At 37.3% G+C, this 12,173-nt stretch overlaps 1 protein-coding gene across 2 annotated transcripts in view; it reads right to left on the bottom strand.

Moving 5' to 3' along the window:
• TMTC2 (transmembrane O-mannosyltransferase targeting cadherins 2) overlaps positions 1-12,173 on the bottom strand; it is a 435,623-nt gene that overhangs the window by 52,462 nt on the left and 370,988 nt on the right. For both annotated transcript variants that reach the window (XM_059402387.1, XM_059402386.1), the window contains one exon: positions 7,496-7,559. In XM_059402387.1, the coding sequence (XP_059258370.1) occupies positions 7,496-7,559 (64 nt within the window). The remainder of the gene's footprint in view (positions 1-7,495; positions 7,560-12,173) is intronic.

The raw sequence follows: 12,173 nt of genomic DNA on the forward strand, positions 1-12,173 counted from the left end.
CTCCATTTACAAGCAGAAATGTGGTTTAACTGCTTCCCAGACAAAGTATTATTAAATGTTCCTTTTTTTTTTCCCCCAACGAAAGGACAATCTCAGTAATTTCCCCACCAAAAATCTCTTACATGGTCAAATTTGAATCTGTCCTGTTTAACTTAATTTCATGGTCTCTTGTTCTAGTTAGGGTGGAAGAATATCTTTCCCATCAGTAAATAGCTATTTTCAAAATACTTTCTATCCCATCCATCAATAACTGCCCAAATGATTAATTCTTAACTGCGGCCCCCCCACCAGCCAATCCCAGCCTTAGTGGTTATTTCCAATGAGCAGCCATCAACTCTCACCCTCCCTCCCACCCCACCACATTTTTCATAAAAAGGGTAGTCCACACTGAAATTCATACATTATAAAAATGTTGATTATCTCATAACACAGCTGCAACTCTTACATAGAAGCTCATTTCTTTGAATCCCATATTTCTCATTTTATCATTGACTTAAAATCATTGCTGAAGAGCCCAAATGGATAACACTGGCTTTAATTTTATAATAACACTTTAAAATAATTTATGCTCTAAGTGCCTAGGAAAGGTATAATGTACATATGTAATTTCCTATTGGATAATCTGATCCTTGGAACAGATTTCCCTTTATTTCATATGTAATAACGGCACATGATAGAACATTTATGAAATACTATACATCTTAGAGATCTAAATCTCTGACTGTAACATCTGACACAAAAGTCAGAGAAGTTGGCTCAAAACGAGAACTCATCTGTTGGTGATTTCAGAACTTCATTTAAAATTATCACAAAAGGGGGCACCTGGGTGGCTCAGCCGGTTGGGCATCCGACTCTCTCTCTCTCTCTCTCTTATTTTTTTAAATTAACACATAATGTATTATTTGTTGCTTCATGGGTACAGGTCTGTGAGTCTTCAGTCTTACACAATTCACAGCACTCACCATAGCACATACCCTCCCCTCAGCTCAGGTGCACTTTTTCTCATTTTATTTAAATTCTGTGTTGGGCTCCACACTGGGAGAGGAGCCTACTTAAAAAAAAAAAAAAAATAAGTAAGTAAAAAAATTATCACAAAATGACAAATGGCTTAATGATATATCTTACAAAACTGTACTTCTATTGGTATTTATCTCATATAGATATGCCAGACCTATGTCAATTATGATCTGCCATGCACCTCAGCACAACAGCTGTTCACAGGTCTTTGACCTCAAATTCTCTCCTCTTCCCACAGCATTAGCAGATAAGTAACTGTGATAGAAGTAATTTACTACCTCAGCTTATGCCCCTCTATTTCTAATTTTCCACCCTTTATATCTTCAGTCTACTTTCTGTTCTTCAGTCCCTAAGGAGAAAATGATCTTTGAAGATCTTTGGTATGTTTCTGCTCTCTCCTCTACTTGGACACATTCTTCATCTCATATTTAGAAACATTCACATCTCTTACCACCTACCTCTAATATTTGATAAATATACACTTAATGCTTCTTTCTTATTACCCTGTCTCTTTCATTTATCTTCAAACTTACAGAATCATTTGACACTCTCTGTTCCCAGTTCTCCATTTCCCGAACCCATTACCAACTCCGCCCACGTCACCTGCACAAAGTTGTACTCAGTATAGGTAGTCAAGGGCATCTTATTCTCTGAAGTCAGCAAAAATTCTCAGTCTTTGTTTTCCTTTGCCTTTAGCAGCAGTGAGACTTGCTCATTAACACTGATTTCTATGTTCTATCATTGTCTCATATCCTACATTCCAAATGCAGAGATTTCCAGGGGTTTGAAATCATCTCCCTTCTCTACTTCTGTACATCTCTCCCTGGTCATCTTAACCACTCCTTTGGCAGTGTCTCCTTTTTGCAAATAACTCCCACATCTCTATTCTTAGCTCTGGCCTCCCTCAACTGCCTACTTGATAGGAATATCCCATGGACAATTATAATATCCTATCTCTCACTCAGAATCTGCTTGGTCCAAACTTAACATTTTTTTTCCTTGAATTTTATTTTATTTTTTCAAAGATTTGTATTTATTTGACAGACAGAGATCACAAGCAGGCAGAGAGACAGGCAGAGAGAGAAGGAGGGGAAGCAGGCTCCCTGCTGAGCAGAGAGCCCGATGCTGGGCTCCATCCCAGGACTCTGGGATCATGATTTGAGCTGAAGGTAGAAGCTTTAACCCACTGAGCCACCCTATACTCAGAATTTTAGAACATTTCATTGGGCCAACTAGTTTTCCTATTTGTACCCCATCAAATAATCTTTTTCATTGCATATTCTTTTTCATTGCAATTTGTTTCTGTACTTCTTTTAGATTATGACTTCTGCTTAAAAATATTATAATAACTTTTATTTGGTTTTCCCAAGGTGGCACCTTCTTCCAACTCTACTTTCCCAAATGCAACCCACATTCTTCATTTCAAAATATGAATGGCCATTCAAAATGATCACTTTCATTATGTCATGCTGTTCAACATAATTCTGGAATACAAACTCCTAATTCTTGACATGGCATCCAATGCCTTTCTTCTGGTTTTATCTTCATTTCTTGTTCTATTTTCCCCCAGTAGTCCTCTCTGCCCCTAACCCCGGACAATATAAGCTATATGTGTCCGCTTACTATTTCTCATGCCTAGTTCATGTTTTCTCAGCTCCATGCCCTTATTCATGCATAGGTCTCAACCTGCCAGAATTCTATTTTTTCTCCTCCTCCAGCTAAAATCTTTGCCTACAAACAGTCTATCATTTCATGACTATCTAACTTTCCTACTCTGACTCAAAGCCTTCTAGGATCAATCCAACTGAAAGTAATTTCTCTCTCCTGTACACTTTTCTAGCACTACCTTGTATCACTCACAAAGTACTTATTATATAGCATTATTTACTGCCCTAAAGTGTGAGGATTTGGATCCATGCCTTCTCTCCTCCACTGCCTCCCCATATTAGATAATACAATTTCTCAAGATCAAGGGTAATTTTTCATAACTTTGAAATCTACTTTGAAGCCACTGCACTTAGTATAGAGTCTTACACAATGCTGGAATTTGATAAAAAAAAAACAAAATGAAATGAAATCAGACTAAAAATAATAACATCTAGAAAAATATAAGATATATAGACCTGATCATTAGTAATTACCCTTCTCTAACTTCTAGAGTTCACTAAAAGCCAAACACAAGTCTTGGGTGACTTTGTATTATGCAAATTTCCCGTTCTTCACATTAGAAAAAAAATTAAAAATCCATAAGTTAATGCAGAATTTGGCTTAATTCCCAAAGGAGGAAAAAAACTGTTTCATTTAAATGTTCCCTCTAGTCCTCAGGAGTCAGCATTTTTTGATGTGCATAAGTGAGAGAGAAGACAGAGTTATCTTTTTAAAGTAACCTCCAGAGAGAAATCAGTTTTATTTATACAAATGAAAAGGTAAAAGTGAAAAACTTAAAAATAGCAATTTTGGTTAAGAGTCTTTCCATTATAAAAATGTTTTAGTGTAGGGCGCCTGGGTGGCTCAGTGGGTTAAGCCGCTGCCTTCGGCTCAGGTCATGATCTCGGGGTCCTGGGATCGAGCCCCGCATCGGGCTGTCTGCTCAGCAGGGAGCCTGCTTCCCTCTCTCTCTGCCTGCCTCTCCATCTACTTGTGATTTCTCTCTGTCAAATAAATAAATAAAATCTTTAAAAAAAAAATGTTTTAGTGTAGTACGAGGTTTAATGTTAGATTATTCCCTCCTACTCACCAAAAAAATCAACCAAATAGGATTAAAAAATGTAATGGTGCCATTTTAGTAATAAATATATTTCTCTAACTGTATGCTTGAGTAAATGACAATGTATTAAATATCTCTGATGAAGAGACAATATCATAATCTAACGGTGAAAATTACATGCGCTTGCTAATTTAGACTTTGATTACTTTAGCATTTGATCACTGGAATTCTTTGTATTTAAAATGTTCCAAGAAGTCCATTAGCAACTTTAAAGCAAACTGTATGAAAAAATATGGCTTTTGTAGAATAGAAAGAAATGAAGAAATTAATTATGGATGTACTAAAGAAACAGAATGGGTATTTTATTAAGAGAGTAATATATTCCACGGATAACAATGTTTTCAATATGATGATAATTAAGTGGTAGTGCACAGGGTTATAGCCACAAAATTTACTTTGCAGAGTCATGATCTGACATGAACATTGCTATAACACCCACAGGGTCTCCCACACAGAGCTCCTGATTGTCATAGTTGGACATTCAAAAAACAGAAGAACATGCCTTTTGAAAAATAAGATTAGACTACTGTATAAACAAGAAAAGTAGAAAAAACAGTGTAATTACTGAAATAAAGAAGGAGAAAGGAAGTCTGTTTACTAAATTCTTTTGCAAGCAGGGAACTGAAATTTATTCTATGAAAGCACAGAAATAACATAGGATGTTCTTTTTTTTTTTTTTTAAAGATTTTTATTATTAATTTGACAGAGAGAAATCACAAGTAGACGGAGAGGCAGCCAGAGAGAGAGAGAGAGGGAAGCAGGCTCTCTGCTGAGCAGAGAGCCCGATGTGGGACTCGATCCCAGGACTCTGAGATCATGACCTGAGCCGAAGGCAGTGGCTTAACCCACTGATCCACCCAGGCGCCCCTAACATAGGATGTTCTTAAGACAAAAGGAAGAACAGTTATGATCAAGACAAATGTTAGATGGATGCTTTAATTTGGACTGGATGCTAACTTCTAATAAATTGTTACATGGACTACTGTTTAAAGAGGTCTCCTTGGTTCAGAACACAACCTTCTATTATTGCCAATGTCTTTATGAGTCTTGCCATGGTGGCAGCCTACTTATCTAGATTACATACAGAGAACCAAAACCCAATTCATAAAACAGATTAGGGAAAGACCCCATTTCTTGACCCATAATTGTAACAGCATTTACTTACTGTTAAGTTTGATCTTCCTATTCTATCCAATCCATAAAATACTTAATTTATTGTTACTAGATAAAGGAAGTAGCATTTGAATAAACGTATTTTTCAAAAACAGGCTGCAGAATGTTTATGAAGAAATTTGGGGGGTTTCAGAAAAAGTGGCATTAAATTGGGAGATTAAATATTGATTTTATGATTTGGCCAGCCATTTAAAATAAACAATCTCATGAGTCTGGTTTAAATCTAGGATATCTCAGTGTCTTTTTCATTTTTTTTTTTTTTTTAGGTCAAGTCAGATTGCTCAGCTAGTTCTTTTCTCACTAATCCATTATAATGTGCTGAAGAAGACCATTTGATCAACTACTTAACAAAAAAAACCCTGACACTTAAGTGACTGATACTCAATGAGTAACAGTTGAACTTAACATTGTACTTATTATGTGTGTTATAGGCATTATATTAATCAGTGTGAAGGGAAAAAAAAAAGAAAGAAAAAAAAAAAAAACTCTGATTCTTGCCTTCAGCGAATGAAGCTATATAATGAAGATCTCAGGGCACTTGGGTAGCTCATTCCTTTTAGTGTCCAACTCTTGGTTTCAGCTCAGGTCATGATCTCAGGGTCTTGAGATCAAGCCCCAAATTGGGCTTCATGCTCAGCTTGGCGTCTGCTTCTCTGTCTTCCTGTCCCTCTCCTTCTGCCCTCTCCCCACCTGCACATGTGTGCACATGCGCGCTTTCTCTCTAAAATAAATCTTTCAAAAAAATTAAAGATCTCATATTCAACCACTATAAACACTATACAAAGATGGTCACCTCAGGCATTTACAAAGCTACACCTCCTAATGTCTCCTATGTCTCCCCCTGAGCCTCCTACTTCCCTTTTCCTGATCTGTTTATCCACAAGCACTTATCACTGTCTGACACCATATATGTTTTACTTATTTTTCTACTTCACCTTCTCAGACCAGACTGTCAGTTCCTAAGAGGCAGGGACTCTGGCCAATTTTGTGCACTTCTGAGTATCCAGTGCCTGGAATGGTCCTTGGCATTTAACAGGTACTCAGTAAATATTTACTGAATACATAAATGAGAGGACCGTTACTATTTTCATTTCCTAATCTTCTGGCTTACATTGCCTTCAATATGCTGCATTTCTCCATCAAGCTCTCTGTTACGCACTGAGTGGCCTGGGTTACAATGTGATCCCACTTATCAACTGCGATACTGAGTGAGATATTAGTTTCTCTGGGCTTGGGCAGAATGGGGACCACAGACATATCTGTGGGTTGTTGTGAGAAATGAATGAGAAATGAATTCCTATGAAGTACTTAGCACAGTGTCTGACGCATAATCAGTGTGTTCAATAAATTTTAGCTGTTATTGTTCTTACCATTATAACTATTAAGTTATTTTCTTCTGTTGCCAACAGCTCACCAATTCTTGAAGTACCACATAATTAATGTAACTGGGGACATCGACATTCTGGGCTAAGGTTACATGTGGTTGTATCTGCTTAAAAAACAAAAAAACAAACAAAAAAAACAACTCCCCCTATGCGTTGCATTCAGGGAGCATTAATTCTCCTCTTTCGTGCTCTTACAGGACTGTATATACCTCTGTGTAGCAATTGCCACACTGTATTTGAATCAGTTGAGTATCTTCAGTGTTCTCCGCTCCATTATGTGGTCTTCTAGGGAATGAAATCTCTGTATCCTATGGCAAAGCAGGCACTCTATAGATGTTTGCCCAATGGAAGAGTTACTGTATAGAAATGAGACTTATCCCACTATCTCTAGTCTTATCACATATGCACTTTCATTACTGTTTCAAAATTACATTTCTCGACAGACAGTCAAGACCTAGAGAGGAAGGGGAGAAGGCTTTAGCATTGGAGGGCAATGCCAGGCCGTGTGCATGAGAATGAAAGCAACACGCTGGAGGTCAGTGGTGTGCAGTGAATAAAAAAATGCTTAGAAAATAGATATAAAACTGGTTCTTATTTTCTCATAAATGATTCCTCCATTTCAATAGTAATGATCTAATTTATATCCATCCCACTTTATGGAAGTGTGACTACCCAGGGAAAAATTCTAATAAAAACATACTTGATAAAGTTGAAAAGCACAGTTATTAGAAATGAGGACTGTGCAAAGAGGCAGAGGCACAGCTCAAGGTCTGAGTGTATGTAAAGATCAAAAAAAGCTTATGATGTTAGGAAATCCTTAGGTATTTAACACCATAGCAAAAAACACTTTCAGGGAACTGATTTTAAAAGCAACCAAATGCCAAGCATTTGATAATGCTAAAACCTGTATTCAAGTGATAAAACCATACAGTATGGTGCTTTACACAGGATAGAAAACAGCAATTTGTATCTCTGCAAAAAGAAAAGAAGCTTGAGACTGGGAGAGCGGATTGTTGAATTAGCCATTTAGTGAGTATTCAGAAGAAGCGATCAGAGAGAAGCAGCCCAATATCATGAGGCTTCTATGTCTAAAGCTATCACATGCTGTGACTCTATCCCTTTGAGTAATATTTCTCATTAGGAAGGTACTTACATTAGGTCTCAGTCTGGCTGCCAGATCATAATATTTCTCGGCTGCTTCATTGAGGCTGGCCTGTCTGTTAAAGATGAAAAAAAAAAAAAAATCAAACTATATCATTTATTTTAAAATTTCAGAGAAGTGAACCAGAATCATTATGCAGCAAGATAATATTAACTTTTAAAAATATTACCATCATACCAATCAAACCGTAAGTTGCCTAAAGCAGATAAAATACATTAAATTGAATGCATGCAATATATTTATTGTCTTTAAGGCATTACAAATAGTATCTCAACATAATCCTTTTAGTAGTTGTTATTAGTTTAAATTTACGTATTGAGAATTAGAAATGTTATTTTTATTATCCAAGCTAACCCAGATAATGTTTTCGGGTTGGGATTCTCTAGCTTCAACTGGATATCCCAGAGAAATCTTGATTTTTAAAAATAAAATGTCAAAAAATTCTCTATCTACAAGTCAATTTGTTTTCCAATTTAGGTGGTGAACCTTCCATTGTGTGCAACCTACAGGGAAAAAAAAAAAAGGCGAGATTCTTCTTCTCCTTGCTGTCTGCACCAGCGTGCACCCATGACACAGCCTCAGCTCATTGTATATTCCTGCTTGAGACTTACATTTCCGAATGAGAGACAGAAAGATGGCTACCTTTACTGACAATGGTGGAAATAATAGGCTATATCCTGATCAGACTCTTTCTGTAAAACAGTTGCTATCACATGTCTTGTCTCTTCCCCCTTCCAGGGCTATCTTTTTTTCCTGCTGATTCAAGCTATATTCTCTGGCCTTTAGTGAATTCTGTCATCCTTGAAATAGCCAGTTTCTCTTGACTAACACCAAATACCCTGAGTGAAGCTGTTGACTTACACAAATAAGATACACACTGAATTTTAATAAGTTTATGCATTGTCTGCTTTTGCAATTCAAGGGATACTCCTAGGTTTAGCCAACTGGTTAGCAGGAGAAATAAAATCTCAGGGTCCTGAGGAAGCCTGGCCAGTTAACCATCATAAACACAGTATGTTTTTCAATCATACAATGCTGCTTCATAAAACCCTCATAGATGGCAGGTAATAAAGGCTGGAAGTTCTTGCAGTTGTATTGTAACTGGTGACTCTATTTGCAGAGTATGGAAATGCTATAAAATAAGTCAAATTCAACTTCCAAAGATGCATACAGCACACCTATAATGTGAACAATAATAGTAAATGGCTTAGAGTCTGAAGTTGAAATGGAGTAGTTTCTTTTGAACCTGTGATGTTAAGAAGCTTCTGACAGAATTCAATGGAATGTTACTCAGCCATAAAAAAGGATGAGATCTTGCCATTGGCAACAACATGGATGGATCTAGAGGGTAAAATACTAAGTCAGGGAGAGAAAGATAAATACCATATGATTGAACCCACCTGTGGAATTTAAGAAACAAAAGAACAAAGAAACAGAGACAACCACACCCCCATACACTTAAATACCTTTAGAGAGCAAACTGGTGCTTGCCAGAGGGGAGCTGGGTAGGGGAAAGGTGAAATAGATACAGGGGATTAAGAGTACACTTACTTTGAAAAGCACTAATGTACAGAAATGATTAATCATTATATTTAATTGCTATATTGTACACCAGAAACTAACATAACACTGTATGTTAATTATGCCTGAATACAAAATAAATGAATACCAAAACAGGGCAGGCAGGAGTGGGGGGAAGGAAGAAGTTTTGAGGTGAGAAGATGACAGAGAGGTCAGGAATAAAGAGGAGAAACAAAAATTAACTCCCTCAATTAGAAAATCACATTCAGGCTTTAAAAGAGGAGGTACACTAGCCTATAAAATTGAATTTGCACTTTGGTCAAGTGCGAATAAAAACTATAAAGACATATCCTATGCAACCATATAAATAATAGGAATAACTGAAGATAACATCTCTCTGGAGACTAGGACATATTTTTCTAATTTTTAAAGGAAAAATAATTAGAAACACTGCTATTTTTAATGGGGTTACCGAGAAAGTAAAAATCCTTGACCTAACGCTCTACTGGACTCATGACAGTTACAACGTGCTGTTGCAATTTATATTCTCATAAATGTTGGAAGTTCAATTTAAAAATGTCAAGAAAAGTACTTTAGTCTGGTATGAAACAGTAAAAATTCCCTTGCTAGGGTATTTAATGAAGGTTCCCTCCACCAAATTATAGAATCATTTTGGTTCAAATTCATTTGGAAATTTGAACCAGAATTCATTAGGTCATGCCCTGGAAGGGTTTTCTCCAGAGGAAAATAAAAGGCAGGGAGGTAGGAAATTAGAGTAACTTAATACTACAAAGAAGTTAAGTTACTTTGAAGCAAAATCAACCAATAGATGTCTAACATGGAAAGCATAGCAAACATTAATATTCATCTTTATGGATACCCAAATTCATCAGGTAGACACGGATCAAAGAGAAACTGAGGAATTCGCTAGATGACATGCCTTTAAAATAATAATCAATAAAACTAAAAAAAAAAAAAAAAAAAAAAAAAAAGGTTTTCTCCCCCAAAATGTTCATTTTTAAAGTCTTCTTTGTCTTTAGTGGTTTAATTTCCAAGGGAAATATCTAGTTTAGAAGGCTTAGTTTCTTAACCTAGGAGTAGAATTGATATTCTAATGAAATAGAAAAAAAGTAGAGTTTATTAGATTTGTCATATAACTGTGAAAATTAATTTTCACTCTAGGACAGTAGGGGAAAGAGTATGTCAATTCTACCCACTGAATGTTCATTTACTATTCTTGTTTTATTTTCTAGATGAGAGAAAACTCATGATGGACTGTCCATGTCCACTTTACAGGGTATGCTGTATTTTATACTCGCCTGCAAGAAGCATCACGGGAGTGCTTAATACATCTTCATTGCAAAAATGATGGAATCATTAATCAATATTTGAAAACTAAGGAAATTAACAATATTCTGTTAGTTGCTTAGGGGATTCTTGAACTCTCAAGAACCTCAACCACTGAATTGTTAGCACAGACCGCAGGACTCAGGTTGCCAAAACTATCAGGATAGAATTTATTTAGAGAAACTAATGAATAATTTTTCCTGAATATCCCTATCCTTTCTTTCTTCACGATCTCTTCTCTGAGACAGAAAACTTCTAAACCCTCTACCTATGTGTCACTTACAAAATAGCAGGAATTGATTACTCCATGTTCCAAAAACACCATGAAGTAAGTGCTATTACTATTCCCATTTTACAGATGGTTAAAATGAGGTTTAGAGGGGCTCCTGGGTGGCTCAGTGGGTTAAAGCCTCTGCCTTCGGCTCAGGTCATGATCCCAGGGTCCTGGGATCGAGCCTCGCATCGGGCTGTCTGCTCCGCGGATAGCCTGCTTCCTCCTCTCTCTCTTTCTACCTGCCTCTCTGCCTACTTGTGATCTCTGTCTGTCAAATAAATAAATAAAATCTTTAAAAAAAAAAATGAGGTTTAGAGAGGTTGACAACTCCCCCAAGGTTACATAGCTGGAAAATGAGAGATCTGGGTCACAGACTCCACAGCTAAGTATCTGAACCACAGGATCGTGCTGATATCTTTGTATATACTAAGATACTGTCAAACGATATGGGATACATTGTTCGGTGGCAGTTTACCCCAACGATTTCTACATCAAATACTAAGAAAGGAAGAAAACATGCCTTTGGTTATAATGTTTAAAAGCCACAATTTAGGGGCACCTGGGTGGCTCAGTGGGTTAAGCCTCTGCCTTCGGCTCAGGTCATGATCTCAGGGTCCTGGGATTGAGCCCAGCATCCGGCTCTCTGCTCAGCAGGGAGCCTGCTTCCACCTCTCTCTCTGCCTGCCTCTCTCTCTGTCAAATAAATAACATCTTAAAAAAAAAAAAAAGCCACAATTTAAGTGTAAGAGATGAGATCTGTAAAGGGAAGAATGTGGAGGATGTTTGCAATAACAGGTTTTACTTCCCGCCCACCTCCATCCCCCATATTGATAAAAGTGCCCTTCACTAGACTAAATCGAGCAGATGATAGTTTTTTAAGAACAGAATGAAATACACTATTGTGGTTTGCATCGTGTACACCAAAAAGGGGGAAAGGGAGGAACTGAGAGGAAAGGCAAAGAAATAGGGAATGAGTGAGAGTGAGAAGAGTGCTGGATACTCACTTCCTTACCCCACCATCTCCTGTTTTTAGGGAAGAGTCACAATTAGGTTTGGAGGGCAACCATAAGTTTCCCATGTGTCCAAGTAGAAGACTCAGAAAGTGGGTAAAGGGGAAAAGCAGTTGGCCTTGCCAAGAAATCTCCCAGGCCAGATGTAGACAACTTGTGTTTTGACCAAGACACACTTTACAAAGCCAGAAATGGGATAATGAGTTATACAAATTATTCATACCAGGAAGCTGCACTGGGTCCAGATGGGTGACTACTCCCATCTAACATGCCACCCTTAGGAGTCAACATAAAGTTATGTCTCATATCATCTACACCAACAATAGACTTATGAAGCAGAGATGCAGATGGGGGCTCTTATCTCATTGCCAACTCCTGCTGGTCATATACATAGGGCCCTCCCTGTCTTCACCCCTTCCATGGCATCTCAGGACCAGGAAAGGTAAGGAAGTAGAAACAGCCTCCAGTATAAACTGGACTGTGATGTAAACCTTGGATTCCCAAGAAATTACTGAAT

The sequence above is a fragment of the Mustela nigripes genome, chromosome 6 (genome assembly GCF_022355385.1).
Source record: "Mustela nigripes isolate SB6536 chromosome 6, MUSNIG.SB6536, whole genome shotgun sequence".
In the NCBI taxonomy this organism is placed as follows: domain Eukaryota; kingdom Metazoa; phylum Chordata; class Mammalia; order Carnivora; family Mustelidae; genus Mustela; species Mustela nigripes.